Source organism: Apus apus, chromosome 11 (genome assembly GCF_020740795.1).
Source record: "Apus apus isolate bApuApu2 chromosome 11, bApuApu2.pri.cur, whole genome shotgun sequence".
Taxonomy (NCBI): Eukaryota; Metazoa; Chordata; class Aves; order Apodiformes; family Apodidae; genus Apus; species Apus apus.
The window spans coordinates 15,349,003-15,370,450 of record NC_067292.1 but is presented as its reverse complement, the minus strand read 5'-3'; the positions used below and the strand labels follow the sequence as shown (position 1 = coordinate 15,370,450).

Below are 21,448 nucleotides of genomic sequence, written 5' to 3'. Positions count from 1 at the left end.
AACATAAAACAGCTCCCTTCCTCTTCAGCTGAAATATGGCATACAATAATGTGTAAATATTTCTAAGACTGTCACTGAATTTTATTTTATTTTTATTTGATGACATGATCATACATACTAAAAAGTTTTATAGAAATAATGGAAGAACCACATCAAAGAAATATAAAATACTTGGGTTTTGGTGTGTTCTTGTTAATATTTCAACATTTCATGGCTTACAGTGACTTTCAGGAGTGACTTTTGCTTATATAAAAGACACAGCAACACTATTTGAAGGACTATTGTAAGACTGGAAGTATTTTAGCAAACTCAAAATATAATTTTGGATTTCTAAAATGGAATAATAAATTGTTGGTTTCTGTCCTCTTTTTTTCTTCATTTCTGTCATCGCTAATTAGTTTCTCTATGATGGGAAAAGACCACTGAATCTGGGTTGATGTAAAACTTGAAATAAATAAGGGATCTAACCGTTACAAAATGGTGTCTTGTAGCTAATAGTGGTATCCTCTGGTAACTGTTTATTAACTGATTTTTTCCCATTTGTAGGAATCAGGTTCAAGGAATTTGACATATTTTATACTGTGGAAGGAAACTTAGCTGTTTGTGAAGCAGGTGTTGTGTTAAGTGCAGTGCAAACATCCTAGCCATATGTTTCTATAATTTAAATTAATTTGGTACAGTCATACTGTTAATCTTTAGTGACTTGTTGATTGGCATTTTGCAGACATATTTCTGGAAGGCACCCAATACCATTTTCTGTAGCCTTTCTGGCAGTAGCAGAGAGTAACATTTCCACAAATTGGAATCTTGTACAGCTCTGGGAAGGGAGCCAAGATTTAAATTAGACAATAACCTCTGCTCTGTATATAGCTTCTATTCTTCAGCTGTAGGGAAAGTGATTTGTTTAATACAGTCAGCTCTGTAGCATATAATAGACTGATATATGAGTCACTCCTTGGCAATGTGTGTTTCTTAAATTTATATAGATTGAACAACCAGTTGGTAATGTACTTAGTTACAGTTGTGCAAACAATAACTGTTAGCAGAGCTGAACAGACCTAGAAAAAATTGCATTTGGTTGGTGTTTGCTAAGGATTCTGCAAAACTCTCGGATTTTAGAACAGCCTTCTCTTCAAGTCTAGAGGAAACAATTTCATAAACATGAGTATTTTTTGAGCTTTGGAAAGTCAATAATAAAGCTTTTATATAGTAGTTTAAGGTATTTTTTTAGATTTTGTATATGGACGCATGTACATCGTGTTCCTTAAAAATTAAACTTAGCATCAGTCTGTGTTGTAGCTACATAATTAGGTTGCAGCTCTTTTTGTTTTGCCCTTGTATATTTTCTCTCTCTTCATGTTAAAATCTGTTGCTCTCAATTGATATCTGTGAATGCAAAGAATGCTTTTCTTTCCAAACAGCAAGGATCTTTTCTTAAAAGAGGAGCTCTTTACACCATTCGATTCATGTTTATTTAAAAGCTTAAAATCATTAGACCAAATCTCACTTTTTGTCCAACAGAAAATTGATTTTGCTAACAAAAACAGTGTGGGCCTGAAAGAGAATATTCAGAAATATGCAAATAAGTAGAGATAGAAATCTGTTTGAGCAGCTGAACAAAGCAATCTAATTTCTGTCATTGAAAGTTTATTTAGCCTCACTGTGAACATCTTTGAACAAAATTATAATCTGCTGTTAGTGAAATACTTCTTTTTATAGGGAAAAGGGGATTCTTTTTAAGCAGAACTATTTTTGATCCTCTGTGTTTTTCTGCCAGGTCTTATATTTACAAAACAAAGCACAATGTAAATATTGAACAATACACAGATATATTTCCCAACAGTTTATAGTACGCTGCATGTTCTGGGTGGGTTCCAAGCAGTAGTTGATATAGTTGAATAAATGATATGCCAATCAAAATTATTTTTGCAACTGTAACCTGTTATATTGCAGTCTCTTATCTGAAACGTCAACTTGATAGAAGCCAGATCTCTTTTCTTAAGCTTTAACTCTTACATGTATAATATCCTGTGTCCTGAACTAATCCTACTTCTGTCCCATAAGCTTTGTGATAGTGCATGGCAGCAAAGTGTAATTTATCTACTGGTTGTGTAAATCTTAATCATCACTGCTTCCATTACGTCGTGTTCATTTTATTCCTTAGTCAGGAGTGAGTTGTGTACAGAATATCTGATGTACCTCAATGAGTAAATAAGATTTGTACGTGTCTAGCATGTCCCTTCCAAGTCAGTTTTCTAATAACTCAGCTTCTGTATGAAAGCTCACTTTTTCAATGAAGTCCCCTGTAGCCAGCAAGATGATTACGGAAAATGTGACAAATTCTATTGGTAAAGAAATATATAGTTTCATAATGTGCTAGGTTTGTCATTACAGCTAGCTTAAGGAGTTCCTCCCTTCCTCATTCCTGCCCTAGATGAAAAAGAAATTTTAATTGCATTTATGTCCCCAATTCCTAATGAGTTCAGTGTTTCATTTTTGCAGTAGGGTCTCAAAAACAGTTGTATTAGCATAAGCAGAGTGTACTGAATTATAGACCGAATAAATAAATAAGTGGGTGGAGGTTTGAATCATGATGCACAGTGAGATCATCTCTGGAACTTGAGGTCACTGAATGTTGTGGCTGCAGGTGGCAGTACTGACATCATGACTTTGAGTCACTGGAATGTCCTTAAGTTTGGTTCCCACTGCTGCTGATAGCTGAAATTGAATCCTGCATATAACCATCTTGTGGAGGCTGAAGATGCTGTAAATCTCCCTCATTGTTGTTCATGATGATTCTAAATATTGACGATTCAGTTTACATGTCCTGGGAACTTCTGGTGTGAGGAGGGTGGGTGAAATTGCCATTTTTAGATTCTGATGATAAAAAAAAAATCCATTAATGAGGTTGAAGCACTGTGATATTCACAGGCTGAACACTGTTCTGTATCTCTGAAAAAGAAGTTACTGAGCCAGCAGCATGGCTTGTGCTTCCAAGGGGGATGAAGAGACTTCAATTTTTCCCCTAATTCACAGAACAAAATGTAGGAGGAGTGAACACAACAGACAGGGAATTAGCATTTGAGAATGGGGAGGGGTTTATAGAGACCTGCCATATTTACAGAGATGGGGTATTCTTTCAATTTAGTGTTCTGTTTACAAAGCATTCAGTGTATACTTCTCTATGTCAGAAGTGTAAGCAATACATGTACCCTCATTCCTTATCCCTCTTTCACATGTGCATGGTGAAGTATTACAACATGGTAGAAACATTTTCATCTCTCAGCAGATGATACATGTTGACATGAAAAATTGTAGCCCATTATTATTATTTTTTTATAGTAGCTAGTTTAGCTACAGATGGTATTCCAGTTACTGGCATATAGCACACAACCACCACCACCATCTGAATCAGATGGTACAGCCCGATTTATGTTGGCAAATAATAACCCTTTTCTTCCTGGTAAGTACCACTGCAGATTTCTGCTTATCCTAGGTGACCCTTACACACATTATTGTTTGCATTTTGATTTTACGAGAGCTGTGGGGGTTTTGGTATGTGTGTGTGGTGTGTGTGTGTATATATATATGTATATAAGTGGAGGTGTTTCTTATAACCAGAGGTTTGTATCTATGGTTGGATGAAGGTGAGTTTATAGCACTGAAAAAATACCTGTGTCACTTGTAATCTGTCAGTGGTGGTGGTAAGGAAGGTCTTGCACAGAGATATGTGAAGGGTCATCATGGCATATTACTCAGAGTTTCCCATGGACATATATGAGCCTGGACATGGACAGCTGTTCCATGCTGTTCGGAAAGCAAAAAAATAAGATTGCTTGGGAGACAAAGGAAAAAAAAAATCTTTTTCTCTAGAACAATTAGTGGTCTGAAATTATCAGGTTAATTTAAATTCCATGTTCTAGATGCTCTCAAAATAATGTTTTACCAGATATCACAAACTGCTAATTCTTTTTTAATTTTTATTGCCTCTCCTTTGTTATGTGTTAATCTTTCCTCAAAGTTTATTTTAATCCCTTTCTCTTACAGTTTTCAGTTTATCTTTTCCTATCTGCTAAGCTAATTTATATTATCCTGCTCTGATAATCATTCTATTAGTATAGCTTTCTATGGGCTTTTCTTCTACCCTTTGTCTGCTTCCTAGTACCCAGCACTTGTACATCATTTTATAGCACTTGTATATAATTTTATTCCTCTCAAAACCAGGCAATATTTGACAACTTGGTTCTCTCACAGTTAAATTTTCTGTTTTTCTAAACAAGTTTTGAAAATATTGAGCAATCTGACTTTGATTAGCAAAGGAAATTTCTTTCATTGAAGAACTGTTGTAATAATTCCAGGGCAGGTCAGGAAAGCAATTACAGGCAAAGCCATTCTCTTGAGGGTGGTTTGGTTTGGATTTGGGGTATTTTAAGTCTAAAAATCACTGGACAAAAAATATCAGAAATTACTGTAGATTCTTATACATATGAAGTAAAGTAATATTTATAATACCATCAATTTTTTCCTGTGATCAGTTTGTTATTTCTCCATCCTTGGTTGGTATTTTCCTCTTTTGGTGGCAAGAGAGCTGCCAGAATAGCATGTGCTGTTCCTCTGTTCTTGCCTTCACGCTAACAGTGTGCAGCATCTCCCAGTTCAGGTAGAAAACATTACTGAGAAGCTTTATGGTGGAGCAAAATTTCCCCAGTGTTGTCAGACAATAAAGCAACCAACCTTGTGGATTTCCTGTGATATGTTCTTACTGTGAACAGCTAAAGAAATTCTCACATTTCATGTTCCCTTGCATGGCTTGGCATCATTTCACTTGCTCACCGCAACTGGACATGGGATTAGAACTTCTCAACTCTTACACAACTTTGATTTCACAGAAACATAACCTTTCTGTGTTGTAAAACTTGGCAAAGTTATTACGTGGTCCAAAATACAATATATTAATGAGACAGGTTTGGTCCTGGGTGTTTGGGAAAAACACCAATCCTGAATATTTGGGATTTCCAGAGAGTGTACTGAGACCAAGTCTCACTTCTGCTGTGCAAAGATTTCTGGTATCTGGGAAATTTTCTGTTCTATGAGTGGGATGGAATAATGTTCAAGGTATAAAATAAAAATGAAAGAACTCCTAGAAGTCTGCAGCTAGTTGTAGCAAGCACCTGCCTGCCAGAAGCCCATGGTAATGGCACAAAGTCCTATTTGGTTCTATTAGGGTGGTTTCTGAATCAAAAATACTGTCTCAGAGATACCTGAGGAAATGTTTCTGTAGAGCTCAGATCACAATCATGCCATCAGCTGGTAAAGAAAAACAAGTGACTATAAGCTTATGACTTTTCCCATTTGATCTCTAATTACCCTAGCTTGTAATTAACAGGTATTCCTAGGAATATCTTGCTTAGTTTCTGAACATTCAGACAAAGAAAGTTCATGAAGAGATTACAGCTAATTCATAAATCTAGTCTAAGGTAAAACTAAAGCTACATCTGATTATTTTAAATTAAATGAGAAAGTATTCAAGTTCTTGCACATCTTTGGTGTGAATAGCATAAGACCCCTTATTGTCTTAGTCCACTAAAATAGGAGAGTATTTTCTGAGTGTGAGTTGTGGGCTGTGGAACACCTTGGCAGTAGAAATGCCACTAGAATCTGGTGTCTCTTATACTCAAGAAAAGAAACTCAAAAAAGTAAGTACCAAAGCTCAGGCTTGTTTCCATCAAGACGTGAAGGGTAGTACTTGACTATTCAGGGGAGATTTTATTACCATTTTTAATCTTATATTAAAAAACACAGTTTTTTCATCTGAAAATTATGAGGAGAAATTGCATTAGTGAGATGCCTGGTCTGCTTTTTAATATGCACTTAATTCTAACATTAATTAGTTGCTAGTATTTTGAAACATCAGTGCTGAAGATCACATGGAGACTTGAGAGGCCTTTCATATGGTGCTAGACGTTTCCAGCCCTTCATGCGTGAGGTTATCAGTCTAGTTGCATTCGAAATAAGATTTTAAACAGAGCAACCAGATTTATCTTAACTGGCATTAATTTGCTTAATGTGAGATTTTGGTATTTTAACACTAGTATGTTTGTGTGTTGTTTTTTTTGTTGTGAGGTTTTTTGTTGTTGTTTTGTTTGTTTGTTATTTTTATATAACTGGGAGTGAAGGTTTTGAGTAAAACTTACTCATTCCACTCATCATAAATGGAATTTGCTGTGTACCCTTTGTGTGTCCTCAACTCTTGACAGAACCTCAGGGGCTGCAATCAATATCAGAAGTAATTTCTGTGCCCACTTAGAAGAAGAAATACAGTGACCCAATTAAGTGAAGAAAATGCTAGACTGTAGTAATGGATGAAAATGCAATTAAAGTAGGTTACTCACCTACAAAATCAAGTTTCTGCTACCCAAAAGGTTGCCTTTAGGTTGGAATGAAACAGTGGGAAGCTAAAGATAGATAAATTAAGCCTGATTAGTCTCAGTGGCATAAATTAGGAATACAAGCTAGCAAGAGGGATTCTTTCACTCTTAAATTTAATTCTCCTGTACTGTTATTGCAGAGCATTGCACCAAATTCAATCTTGCATGTTTAAATAAAGTTAGTTGTTGCAGAAGACTCTCCAGAGGCCTCCCTGCTGTGGGATTTGTAATCCAGCCCCAAATAAAAATAGTGGAAAAATGCTCCACGTTTAAGGTTGATGAGATAAAGAAACAGGAGGAAGAAATGTGCTATGTTGCCTGTTTGTGCCTGTAATGCATCTATAATCTATATTATATTGACACACACAATTTTTCCAAGTCGGCAAACATCTTCATCGGAGGAAAATTTCCAGATCTTATTTCTGTCTGTCATTTTCTTATGCAACCCCTGTTCTTACAAGGTTAGTGTATGAAATCCCTGAGCTTCATCTGTAACCACACTGACTCCAGCACTGGAACCGGTGTATTTCTGAGTGTCTTCTCTCTTTCCCACTTGGATATATGTGTGATGGGAGCAGTTATATCCTACAGGCTGTCTTTGTAATGGAGGCCTTGCTTTATACAGCCTTGCGTATAATGAAGCAGAGTTTATATAGACTTTAAAAGAATGCTCTTTTTTCTGATTAGTATTTCTAAAGTGGAAACTATTGAATTTCAGAAAAAAAATTGCAGGAAGCCATGGTATCAACATGACTGAGAGCTGAGATATCCAAGATTTTATACATGTACTGATTTTGGCCTGAAAGTGTCTTGACTGATCCTCCATTATGATTATTATAAAATGTCTACGTCTGCTACAACCTTTCTCTATCAATTTTATATTTAAAACTTGATATAATTTGCGAGTGTAGTAGGGCTGAATCAGTCTAGAATGAAATTTACAATTTTCACTGGAGTGAGTGAAATTTGATATAAGATTCTAAGAAAAGCTACTTACAGCCCAATTGCAGTATAATCACATCACTTTAAATTCGTGTGAGAAAATGTTACAGTAATCTTGAATATAGTAATACGAAACTATTTCTTGGGATTCAACGAATAAAATGCTGTCATTATGTTAAGAAATGCTTAGATTCAATGCTTAGACAGTTTATATAAAATAAATGGGGGGGGAGAGGGTAGACATGATTAACACCTTGGTTGTATGAACTTAATGCCTGGAAGAGGAAGGTGAAACAGGAATGTTCCTATGGTGAAAACAGTTCTGTATTTATGCTTTTTCCTCTGAAAAAAAAAACCAAAAAAACCCACAAAAAAACCACAAAAACAACAAACAAAAAAAAAAAAACCTGTAAAATATCCCTTGCAGCAGATAAAAATAAACTGTTGGGGGTAAAAGGATATTCAAACAGAGGTGCAGAGTTGTTGTATAGCCCTGCTGAGGGGGAGTTGAGGAAGGGACATTAATGTTGACCTTGTTGTATTAGGGCAGGAGGGAGCATGGCATGGTGATGCCATGTCTCAGGACCTCCCTGGCTTTTAGGTCCCATGTGTGCTGTAGGTCTCCTGTTCCCAAGTGGGGCATGAGGTGCTGGCACGGGTGGTCCTACCGCAGCCCGAAGGGGCGTGGAAGGTAGATTGGAGGGGCAGCCCCAGAAGCAGGCCCACAGATTTGATTTGGGTCTGTCTTGAAGTTTTTTTTTGCAGTTCTGTCTGTACATGTTGAGGCTGTTGATCATCTTCCATTTGTTAAATGTCATGGAGAATAGAAGGATTTCCACCCTCTCACAGGGCCATAGAAAGGGAGCAGTTGTGCTGTACCCTTTCTTCAGTTTTTTAGAGCAGTTGTGGAAAAAGCATAATTTAACCACCATCTGTCCTCTGATGTCATCAGAAATAAGAGCTTATGTATAATTTGAGCTGCTTAGAGAAAGGGAACTTGTAAAAGATATCCATTGAATGGATGCTGTGAAACTGCATTATTTGAGAAGACTTTTCTAATGTGGAATCCAAATTGCTACGAAGTTGTAGAAAAAATACATAAGCAGGAGACCTAGCCATATTAGTAAGATCTTTCTGCATTTTAGCTGTATATTCCTTCCATGACATTTATGTCTAATCTCATTTATTCCAGGAACGAGTAAGTGCTCATGAGAGAAAGTGATCACAAAAATAGTTTTGTAGTTCATCACCACAAACAACTCTAGGTTAGAAAGGAAAGAAAAAAACCATACTTTTAAAATATTAATATATTTTTAAACAAATACTTAAACTACAGTGGCCTCTCTTGGCTTTGCTACTGAACTTGTTTATCCTAACGTTTGTTCTCCTGCTGTACTTCAAGCTTCAGGCAACAACAAGGAGTGATGATAGTGAATGTTCTTCAGAACTCTTTGAAGTAACATCTGCAGATCTTGTGGAGTCTTTCTTTTTATGTGAAATTAGGTGGGTTGGTCTAAGTTTGATATTTGTATTAGCCTCATGCAGAGAAGTAGTCTTAGCAGATGTGGATGGATGCAGTGATATACCTAGAATCCATGTCTGGGTCTCCATGAAGGCATTATGGGCAGATGGAAGATCCATTCTTGTCTACAAAGAGCCAAACTGGTAAACTGAAACTCTTTGAACATCTGTCAGCAAAATATTCAGTATGCTTGTCTTGGAGAGTATTTTCAAGACTAATTTCATAACATCTTAATCTTGTATAAATATTAGGACCAAGACAGCAGGTTGGACCACCTTTTCATATTTATGCATTTAAGTATGGAATAAGTAGCATTACAAATCTGGCACATATTGAATTGCCTTAACTGTCACTCAAAATGATAATAATACTGTGCATACTCATACAAAATTACTTCTTCCATATAAACTTTTATATATTGCATCCTTCTTAAGAGATCTGAAAATGGACTCACACAGTATCACACTTGGCAAAATATCATTCAGTTACTGCATTTGGCCATGGAATTCATGGAAGGAGTTCCTATTAAAAAGTTTGGCTGGAATTAGAGAGATTAAGTCAGTGCTTTTATTGTTATTGTCAAAGTTTTTATTTGCTGGCTGAAAGCTTTTGAAGTAACTTCAAATATTTTCATTCTAATTGCTTTCCTAAAACTTTAAAATCTGTACTAGCTGCATCCAGTGTGTCTGATGGAGATTTAACGATATATGAATAAAATATAAATGTCTGTTTTTCTTTAGGACATTGTTCAATTGTTTTATCCCACTGAGGTATTTTTTGGCTCTCCACAAAGAGAAGAAAATGTGTGTGTATACACACATATATGCATGGACACATGTATATAAACATTTCTGTAACAATTAGTATGGCAGATGTTTAAGACCCAAATATTGGAATCTAAATGGCCCTCTGTATTAAAGACTATCAAGATTTTAAATATCAAAAGACTGTCAAATGTAAGATGGTAGACATACTTATGTACAGATTAAATAATTGATGAGTTACTAACAGGATTATTCATTTGTCTAGAATTCAGCCTTGGGAATGTGAGTGCAAAACCAGGTACTTAGATAAATTTATTTTAAGATTTTGTGTTCCTGTCTGTTGTTGGCTAGTTACTCATCAGTGAGGTGTTCTTAAGCAAATTAGTTTTCTGGTGTGAAAATGCCCTACAGGAAGTCCTTTTGTTTTCAGCCTGATTATTGCATGATCCCAATATGGTGTGTTAGAGAATCCTGGTCTGGAAGAAACAGAAATAACTGCCATGTAGTAAGTTCTGGTGGCTGAAGCCACCAACACTTCCTGGGTAGTTTTTTCACACATACGTGAAGATCTTTCCTAGAAAATTTGTGGGCAAAACCAAGCAGGAAGTGAACTCACTTCCAGAATATATTGTGTACTGAAAATAAGAATAATAATAATACTGTAATCTGTCTCAGAAACCTCATTGTACTATCCTATAATAATTGCTAAACAAAATTCTGCTGTAAGAATATGAATGGAAAGGCTTGAGTATAAACTTGACATATATAACAAATGTTGCCTAGTGGTCTTCACAGATTTTCTCTTTTTTTTTCTGGCAGAATCATTGTCCCTGTGCATGTATCCATACCCCTGTGCCCACATGCACGTGGCAGTTTGGTCTGTGATGTAACTGGGACACATTATCTGCTTACTGACATTTAGTCAAAGGCTGACCCAACTGGACAGCCTTTTGATTGCATCTGAGCCAACTCTTCATCTCCTTTATGCTCAGTGACTCAATCCTTAACCTCCAATAGCTGCAGGCTGGTTATGGTAAAGAATATTTCTTGCATCTGGCAGTGTGTGCTGTTTCTTCCAAAATGTTAGCATCCTGCCAGAGGACTACAGAGATTTCTATGGGTAGCTGGGTAGTGTCAAAATCAAGGATAGGATTTTGCATTCATTCTGAGATGAAGTTGCTTCTTTATTTACAAAGTTTTAAAAGTTTTAAAATTCAGGTTTTGTTCACTTAGACTAATACGAATCCCTAACAACATTAGTGATATTGCATCCACAAACCAACTACTAAAATCTGCATCATTGTTTCTAATAGCAAAAATAAAATAAAATAAAAAACTTGTATTTTATAAAATAATACCTATACCATTTACTGCTTATGAAGGATTGAAACTATTGTGAAAGACTTGCTTTTCCTGAAAAGAACACTCTGCCCCTGCTATGAACACATCATACTTAAAAGTAAAACCTCTGTAGAGATTAGCTGGATATCCATCTAAAGCAGAAATGATTGGAGAATTCTCATCTTCTCTTTTTACGTTCATTGATAAAATAATCTGTATTTTCTGATGAGAATAAAATCTGTTTAATTTAGTACATCTGGTGAGGACGCTGCTGTTCATAGATGATGATAGCTGATACTATTAAAAAAAAGAAAAACTCCCTCTCCCAGCCCTCCTCCTGCTCTATCTACTCCTGTTGCCAGAATAATTTTAGTGTATATTGTTTTGTTTGGAGTAATCAGGCTGAAGTAGCATTAGTCCAGCTTCTCATCTTTTAATTACAGACAGTTTATTGTCTATGCTGCCCCACTTTCTGCATGGTTCCCCACCAGCCAGCTAGACTTAGCAATCTCCATTAATTTAATTTGGCATTTCATTCAATCAGACAGGCTGTGAACATGATGAATTTTTTTTTTTATTTTTTTTTTTTAAATAACACAATGCTCATTCTTAATTGATGTCCTTATCAGACATTGTATTTGCCAGAGCTGTAATTATTGGTCAGGCAGCAAAATCAAATCTGCCCAAATGCAGTGAAGATGTTCTCCGGTGAAATTATTAAGATACAGTACTTAGACCTGCAAAGTAATTTAGTTTTGGTCTGTAATTACATCTTTTGGGATCGTTATCTTTCTTTTTACTCGAAAGGATAGTGTAACCTCAGAGGAATTAATTTGCCATATACGAAGATAGAACTGAGATCCTTGACATAATATATATTTGTGCAAGTAGATATTATTCTATATAAAAAAATATGAGCATGTTCACACCATAAAAGAATGGGTTTATTTATGACCATAATTTTAAAAATACAACTTCTAATTTTATTGCAGAAATTCTGGAAATGTGACCAGTTGAGGCTACTCTTTTCCATACGCAATAAACTGGCATCAGAAATGATGCCTCAGAATTTGGATGTATAACTATCTAAAATACATATGCAAATGGGTATGTAGTGCTGTTACAGAACTAGTTTAGAGCTAGTTCTGTAGGCAGTAGCTCAGCATCAGGCCAGTGAGAATTTTAAACATTTGTTTTTCTTTCATGGAGATGCTCAGATAAAACTTTGGGCTTCTCTATGTCTGGTTTTAAGCTACTTATGTATTTCTGTATTTGCACTTTTTAGGAAATGAATAGTGGGTGTGTGTTCTTATGCTCTTGAGATTAGAGGTGCACCACAATTGAGTTGATTTAAAGAGAGAAATGTAGAAAATTGTGACAAATACTAATATCTGAAGGTTGTAAGTAAAATAATTTTCTATTAAAATCAGTAGCATATGTAATGCTACTGATTTGAATGTTCGAAATGTTATTCTGTATGTCTGTAACACATTCAAAATCAGTTATTTGCTTGACTTTTAAATGCTTTTTTACTGTTATGATTTTGTGATGTAAACTTGTCCTTTGCTTGTTTTGTTTCTTGTTGTGGCTTTTGACTCATCACAGTTGCAGTAGAAGAGCCCAGACAGTAGCTACTATTTAGCCTGTCAAGATTTTTGAAGTGCTTTATTTTTTCAGTAGGAATTCAGACTCTGTGGAAACATTTCATCACTGATTTTTATCCCAAACTGCCAAGGTTTTCTGTGATGTGCCTCCTATCAGACTTGTTTCTTAAAACCACCATTCATTAGTCTCAGCTTCCATAACCAGCTGATTTTGGCTAACTTGAAAATCCAAGTAGTGTAGTGCTGTGATGATTCCAAGTGGCTAATGCTTTGCTTCACAAACAGGTATTGTAACCTCTGGCTGAGGAGGCTTGTTCTGCAGTTGGTGGGAGTGGGGCAGTGATACAGTTTTTACATCCCCAGTCCCGGGCAGGAGTTGGTTTGGTCTTCATTAGTGCTTGCATTGGGGAAGGGATAGAGTTCTCCCTTAGCATTGCAAATATGCATCCTTCTTAGAAACGATAAGTGAGATGGTGGGCTTCAGGGACTCAAAGCTGAGAGAAGAGCTTCAACAAGCTTTTTTAATAATATATTTTCTTGGCATTCTTTATACAAGGTATTAGTAAGCAAACATCCAGTCTGTCTCATTACAGGCTTTGTCAGTTCTTACGAATTTCAGTAAGGCCAAGATTCAAGTGCCCTTGCAACATAAAAAGAGTAGAGGACTGAACCCACAATTTTAATGCAGTGGTTTGCATGAAGAATGAAAGCGGTGACTCATGACAAGTTCAGAACAGGTTTTGTTTGTTTGCAATCCATTTCATGAAATCAGCATAGACGTGTGGTATCTGTTTGCTGTGGCAGTGGGTTGTGCTTAACGTATTTATCAAAACTTCAGGTGGAGTTTGTTCAACTCCTGAAATCAAAGGAAACAAGTTAATAGTTCATAATGCAGTGATCTGTGTTGCCAAAGGAAATGGAAAAGATTTTATACTTCTGTAGTTGCAGAGTGAGAGTGCTCTGAGATCTTTTGATGTCAAAGTTTATGCAAAACCTTGCTAATTGCTATGGCTGAGTAATTTGCAAGGCATCCCAATGGCAGCAGGAAACAAAAAGACAGCTGGACTTGGTGCTGCATCTTACTCTCCTTCTGTCCCTGGGAAATCCAACAGGGAGGACTCCGAAGGAGTATACCTGGGCACACCAAATTGCTGGATCTCACCTATAATTTTTTAATGCCTGCTATCAACTACAGTAATGCTCTGAGATGTTTATGAGGAGTCTGAGAAAGGGGGGCCTTTAGAAAATAAATGGAGAAAAAACATGGCTTGCAACAACAGTCATTTCACAAAAAACACCTCTCCCAAATTATTTTACTAAAATAGACAAGAACCTCTTGTTCTATTTAGAATGATTTATAACTGTTCCCAGCTGATCACAAAGTGTTTCTAAATTAAAAGCCATTAATTATAGCCTTATATAGATACAAAGATATGCAAGAAGTGCTTTGTAATTCCAGCTCTGCACTTCAGGTGAGAGCTTTTTAAATTACTTGGACCATTGGAGCCACCTGCTTGACTAAATGCTGAGGGCCCTGTGTTTCAGTACTCATCAGTGCATTGCAGTGTTAACATTGTTACTGATTTTTCTCATTTCTCCAGGGCAAATACTAATTAATGGATACAATTCACAGCTGATTAGCTGTAGTTTCTTCAGTAATTACATTCGTAGACTAACTGTTCAGAAGAGGATTTCTAACCCAGTTCTTATTTCACTCTAAGCTTAATTTGTTTTTTGAATTGTTTAGGTCCTTAAGATAATAACCATTTTATTTTCTTTTGTGGTTATAGGTACTATTAGATAATAAGGAAGTTTAATCTTAGAAATACTCACTGACAATTGTTGTGTGCCTTCAGTGGAGTTCTAATTCAGAGACAAAAAATAAATGTAAATAATATTAGTTATGAGCCACCCTAACAAAAGCCCAAATAATGCCAGGTTCTGACATCAATGCCTGAGGCATATGTAATAGGGTCTTAAGTACTGTAGCCCAAGAACAGAATGAATCTAAGGATACCTACTTGTAATTTTTAGATTTGAAATTCCTCATTAGGTTATTTGCTCCCATGATCTTGATAAAATGGAAAATTATGTTGTCACATTCCCCTTTTTTATTCTTTAATAAGACAAAAAGGAAGAAAATTAGTTGGTGGTCAGAAAAACAGTAGCTGTGTGTGAAACACTGTAAAATGTTACTCTTCAAGGTAAAAATCAGCTGCATTTCTGTTTTGAGGCACTGGAGCCCCTAGGATGCTAAGCTCATTGAAATAGAATAGGGTTTGTTCTCACTTTTTTATCCAATTTTAGAGCTATATTTGCCTATTGTACCTGTACACTTAGGTATAATTTGAAAACCCAATTTATTTATTTTTTTGTTACTGTAGAAAGAACAGCTTTATTGGAGCCATTGGAGTTTTTCATGCAAATCCTTCTTAGTTTGCCACTAACTGACATGAACAAAATCTCTCCTGTCTCTCTTGCTGTTCAGCTGAAGTACTGTGTCTTTGTGCAACAAATCCACACACACACATTCTCATGTGCCAAAACAGTAATTTGAATGTGCAATTTTACTTGAATTTTTTAATCTCCAAGAATAGGTGACATCTGGGCTTTTAAAAATGGATGACATTACTTGAGTATCTGCATAGCTGGGGATAACAGAGTTTTTATAGCTATGAGGCAGCCTACATATTGTGTTAAGGCCTCTGTTGCTTAACATGTTATAGGTTGAAAGATTCAACTTGCTAAGTACACAAATGGGATTTTGTACTTCAGAATGAGGAACCTCATCTCATATTCTGTGACTGTCTTCTGATTTTGTTGATGCTTCATCAGTCAGACAATTCATCAGGTACACAAGGCTCCAGTTCTTTGTGTCCATCTTCTTTTTTTTACATCATCTGCCACCTTAGTTTCCTCCTTTTTTGTGTGTTGGGTTTTTTTGTTTATTTGTTGGTTGTTTTTTATTTTTTCAGAAATGGATTTTGGAGTTTTCAGGGAAACAGACTTTCTTGAAAGGATCACTCTGGCCCCTCTGCTGCTCTAGGATGCTCGGAACTGAAGAGTGTCAGGGTCTGAAACACTTCCCTGATAGAAACAGTCAGGCACGATGAACTGCAGTTGTGAATTGAGCTGGAGCCAAGTAGTTTTCCTTCCAGGACAGGCTCAGCTGCCTTCAAAGTGCAATAGAGTTTCTCACTTGGAAGGAGCAGTCTGTACAGCAAGCACATGGTTACCCATCCTCATGAACTTGTTGCAGAGCTTATGCTGGTGGTGGTGGTGTTTGCTTTTGTGGTTTTGAGGACAAGTCCACCAAGATTTGGCAAGATAAAACAGAGTCTTCCTGAAAAAAAATTGCTTTACAGAACTTGAACATTTGAGTTAAGAGCAGAATGCTTAGTGTGGCTTTAGCAGCAGTGATGTGGCAGGGCATTGTAGGGACAGCACGGGGACTTCTCTCTCATTTGATACTCTTATTTTGTAGAGTGCACTGTGCCTGATAATAGAGATGTGAAAGACTGTGATTTAGTGTTTTTGTGGTAGCTGCATGACATACGTGCTCTCTGTTCCTTCAAGCAAAGACTCTAGCTGCCTACCTGCTCTGGGAACACATGCAGAAACTGTTACCAGGCTACCTGCTTTTGGAAGTCCTGTTGAAGGGGTAAGGGGCGCTGGGAGCCAGTTAACCAAATGCTGATAATCTCTTTCTATTCCATGCTCAGATTGTAAAATAAAAAGTACCTATCTTCTTCCACAGAGTTCATACTTGAGAATTTAAGGGAAATTGCTCTGGCATCCAAGAAGAGTGTTTTAGATCACTTGTGTGTGGGAGGAGGTGCACCTCAGTGGGAGGAAGTGGGCACTCGGCCCACTCCACCCTGGGCAGATCTCAAGGCCTCAGTGTGATACAGTTTCTCTGATTTGCAAAATCCTCTGGTGTTAATGTTCACTTGGGGGCATGGGAGCTCAACTGGAATGAAGGATAGACAAAGGGGGATTGTTTGGCTTTTTAATTTTGTGGAAAGAATAGGATTTTAAGAACAACACTGCAGATTCTAATTCTTCCCCTTATTGACCCTCGTCTCTTTAAAACCGAGTCATCTTGTAATAGTAATACACCAGCTCCTTCTACCTGCAGTGACCCTCTTGGTCAGCATAGCATCACATGCAGAAATGTTATAATGCATGTCAGGAAAGGTACAGTAGAGTTGAAATGTCTTTTCTGGATAACAGTCTCTTTGTATATGCACACTTAATTTTCTAAGTCACCTCTTGGTCTGTGGGGTGGCTTTGCTACATGGACAAAGAAAGCTGGGATACCTTCCATGTACAGAGCTGGGGATGCAAAGTTAATAATAATAATAATAATAATAATAATAATAATAATAATAATAATAATAATAATAATAATAATAATGTTGAATGCTATCTAGTTCTTAGACTTAAAAGAACATCTGCAAAATTACATCTTGTCAGTTTACTTCTTTGATTTTGTTGGGTTTTGCATTTTTTTTTTTCTGTGGCAGTGATGGAGTGAAGAACAGTTAATCGTGACATGCATTGAAATCCAAATATTTATTTTTCTTTCAGTTTGGAAACAATAACAGCTACATGAACATGGCAGAGGCAAATAATGCATTTCTTGCTGCAAATGAGGTAGAGGTTTTCTTTTTTTCTATGCTCATATTCTGCTGTTTGCTGTGATAATTTAACAGACTTTGAATGGATGAAGAGTGAAGTGCCGAATTTCTGTGTGTTTTATGGAGCACAAAATAAAGACTTTAATGAGAAAGAAAATAACCTGACAGCTCTCCATTACCAGTCACTTTAGCTGTTCGTATGGCTGTTACTTACATAGCATGTCAATAGAAACAAATCTGCTTTATGTATGAGAATATTATAAACAGAAGGAAACAAAAAGCACAGTAGGTGTACACTTCGAAATCAGGCTTACCTAATGTGCTAATTTCTGTTCTAGATACAAACATTTTTATTTGGGCTCTCAATGCTGATGTAAGTTAGAAATCCCAAACCGACTTTGATGTGTGAAGTGTAGGTGCTGTGTGAAGGAAACTCTGACCAGGATCCAGAACAAACCCAGGGACCAGGCTGGTGGAGGCTGACTGGGTTGTGGAGGTGATGTATTTGATCACTGCCTTTGAGAATGGAAACAGAAGAGAGGTCTGGAGACTGCACTCTCTGTGTATTTGTTACAGTGGTGCCACCTCCCAGCCAGTTCATAGACTATCAACACACTAATCCTGACCCCATCTCCAGAAAGAAACACCTTTTGCTCATCACTAAAAACCAACGGCTCTTATTCCAAAGGGAAGGATGGTAAGTGCACTGTCTAGTAATGTGCACAGCAATATGGAGAACAAAACCTCATTATTTATATAGGGTGCACACCATAAATGATCTTCTCAACATAAGTAAAGGTTGGAAGACTGGGCAGCTGTGATTTTATGTGGTATAGGTGATTCAGTTGCAGGTATTCTTGAGCACTTTTTAAAAGCTATCTTGGAGAAAATAAGCAGAAAGGTGTACCAATAAATATGAAGGTTAGAATTAGGAGTTGTGTTTTATGAATCATTTATACAATGGTCACCATTTCTTTTTACCCAGCAAGACTGCTTAGATAAGGCAATATTGTTTGGCACTAGCTCCAGTGTTATTTGTGATAATGAACACAAACCCCATCTGTAATGACAACATGATGTTTCTTTCTGTAGAATTTCTTTCCTACATTTGAATCAAACATTGATGAAAGCTCTGCTGCCAGCAGCTGTTCAGAGACAATTTAATTCCAGCTGTGATAATTCACCGTGTCAGACATTGGCTGTTATATGTTGATACAACAGTTCTCCAGATTTGCATTTTTATCAAAAGGAACAAATGTTTTAAACATTTCAGTACAGATGGCATTTAACCATGCACACAGTTTAAAAAAAAAATGTGTAAGATATAAATATTTGAAAAGTTAATAACTCTAAAAGATGTGATTGGTAAGATAAATCCCACAAATGTTATACCATCTTTTGGTCATAACAGCACCTTTCTGCAATCCCAAATTGCATACTATCCAAGCTCTTTTTACAGACTGAATAGCTCAGTGATTTAGATTTAAGACTACTTCACTAAGGGGCTTGCTTTCTTTTTAGATTACATCTATCTTATCCTCAATCTTAGGTCTCTTATGTGCTTGGTTCTTTTTTAAAAAATATATATATATTTGGACAAGTTATATTGTGAGAATTAAATTCACATTTTAAAAATGTTAAGGTATTCATCAATTTACTCTCCCATTTATAGTAAGCTATAAGTAGTAAGATGAATGATCAAATTTAAGTATTGTATTATTATCTGTGTTATATATTTATACAGCAGTCCTAGAGTTATTTGGTTAGATGGGGAAAACATCCAGTTCTTGTAACTGCTACTATCTCATCAATATGTCAAGTAAAGAGAGGTTCAAACCTAGTCAAATAATACAAATTTCACTGAAGCCTATTGTTGAGCAAGAAATAAAAATATGATTGTTAGTGTTCCATTAAAGCATGAACCTGAGTTTACAATTGCTGCATTAAAATGTATTTAATTATGCTGGTTTTATGTTATCAGGAATGCAGCTTTCTCACAATTATTTTGGGCCTGAGCACTGCTGGGCTGGGAGCTCATTTTATTCCTGTAAATAATGCCTTAAGAGTGTAATCTTAGAGCACGTTCAGGCTTACAAGCCGCATGTTTGCTTTATATTTTCTGTCTCTATGTCATGATTACTACGACCTATTTTAAAGCACCTTAAATATTTATTGAAATAATATTTCAAGTGTTAATTACAGTGGTAATGAAAACAGCCAAATGCCACATATCAAGAATGAGTGTTTATCCGTATTGTTAATGTGATATGTTAGATTTCATTAAGCAGTAATGGGGTAGCAAATGAGTCACAAATTACAGTTGCATCTGTTACTAGACCACATTAGTGCCAAAATAACTGCAAATGCAGCCATAGGGTTATGTTCATTAGCCAAACACTTCTCCTGGCCAATCTGTCCTTTGTGTTTGTGAACTAAGAGGTCCACAAGAAGACAAACTCACACCTTTTGTAGCACAGAGCAGGCAAGTCAAACGTCTCCCTAATCCAGGCCCAGCTCTCACGTTCGGAATGAAGTTACAGCCCTGCAGATGGAGCGAGATGGGCAGGGTCTCAGCAGACTCTGCCTGTACTGCAGCCTGGGACCTCATCATTTCTGGTGTGAGACCAATAATGACAGCTGACAGGTTCTATATGCGAGCAAAGGTTTTTCTTGTGTTTCACTTTCCATCTTCTCTCAAGCGGTTATTAATTTATATCATCATTAGCAGTTTGAAGGATGACAATTTGCAGCAGTTAATGAGATCTTTCACTGAACATATAATTTTTAAATTAACTGGCATTAAGTCACTCTTTCAAACAACGTAAATAATACATAAAATAATTCCACCCCCCCTCCAACTCGAATCCTGAACTAATGCAAACAAACAAATCCCAGAGCAGCCTTGCATGTCCAGAACAAGACATGAGTTATTTTAGGATTGCCAACTGCCCAGTTTGATCAAGCCAGTCCTGATTTGGGTACATTTAAAATGGCCTAATTTCAAGTGCTGCATTTCTTTTATTAAGTAGCAGTGGACCTGAAATAATATATGAAAGTTCATTTAACTTGCAGGAAATTTGAATAAGCATAGCTTGTTTGTTTCCCAAATAAAAGTCAGCTATGTTGAAGCCAGATACAAACTCTACTTGAATAAAGATTATCTTTGACAGACCCATGCACACGTACAAACATGCACAAACCCTGGAGATAACTGGCAATAAATGTTTTGCTCAAGGCATCTTAACAGGTGTTTAGTTCATAACAAGCCTACTGTTCAAACAAAGCTGGCTTGCTTCAGAAAGCACTGGAAGCTGCTGTAATCACCCTCACTCTTTTATGTGTGTCTCATCTCCATATTGCAACCCTTGTTAAAAAGGGGCATTGTGCTTTTGGGATCAAAAAGAAATAAAGACCAGAATTAAAATATTTCATATTTATTAGTGGCTAAAAAGCAAACAAGAGATGTGGTCAGTGCTGAATTAATGCTCTGTGTGTGTGCTACAAAATTGTCAGTATTTCGGGAAGCATGAGAGTAATGTGAGCTGTTTGTGCTGTTTTACTAACATATCAATAAAGTGGCAATTTGTTATACAGCCAAATCCAATGTAGCTGATATTCAGACTAACAACAAAGACAGATGTTGCTAATTAAGCACACATTAAAAAACTGTTAATACTGATACTCCATTAAAGCCATATGATAATGAGACTTAAATCTTTAATCAGAATGATCCACAAACCTCTTCAATTATACAAAACTTAAGAACATTGTTGTCTATAGAGTTTGCATTTGGGTGGGTGCTGAGAGCTGTGTGTCCTAACGTGGTTTGCCTTGTCCTGTCCTTTTCTAGCAGACATTCCATACGCCGAGCCTTGGGGACGAGGAGTTTGAAATCCCACCCATTACCCCCCCACCCGAGTCAGACCCTGCACTGGGGATGGCAGATATTCTGCTGCCCTTTCAGGGCCTTGCGGACCAGCTGCCTGCACAAGGAACCGAATTTACACCTCAGTTTCCCCCCCAGAGCTTGGATCTTCCCTCTATTACAATATCACGCAATCTTGTGGAGCAAGACGGCGTCATCCACAGCAACGGATTGCATATGGTAGGTCCAGTTCTTTGTGTTTCTGTTGCCTAATAGTGTAGATTTGTGTCATCCATCAGTTTTAATTGACCTCTCAGAAGATCTGTGTGATTTCTTGGTATT

General features: G+C 36.7%; 1 protein-coding gene across 2 annotated transcripts in view; it reads left to right on the top strand.

Annotated features, from left to right (window-relative positions):
* TOX3 (TOX high mobility group box family member 3) overlaps positions 1–21,448 on the top strand; it is a 78,080-nt gene that overhangs the window by 36,409 nt on the left and 20,223 nt on the right. For both annotated transcript variants that reach the window (XM_051629763.1, XM_051629762.1), the window contains exons 2-3: positions 17,192–17,257; positions 21,092–21,346. In XM_051629763.1, the coding sequence (XP_051485723.1) occupies positions 17,192–17,257; positions 21,092–21,346 (321 nt within the window). The remainder of the gene's footprint in view (positions 1–17,191; positions 17,258–21,091; positions 21,347–21,448) is intronic.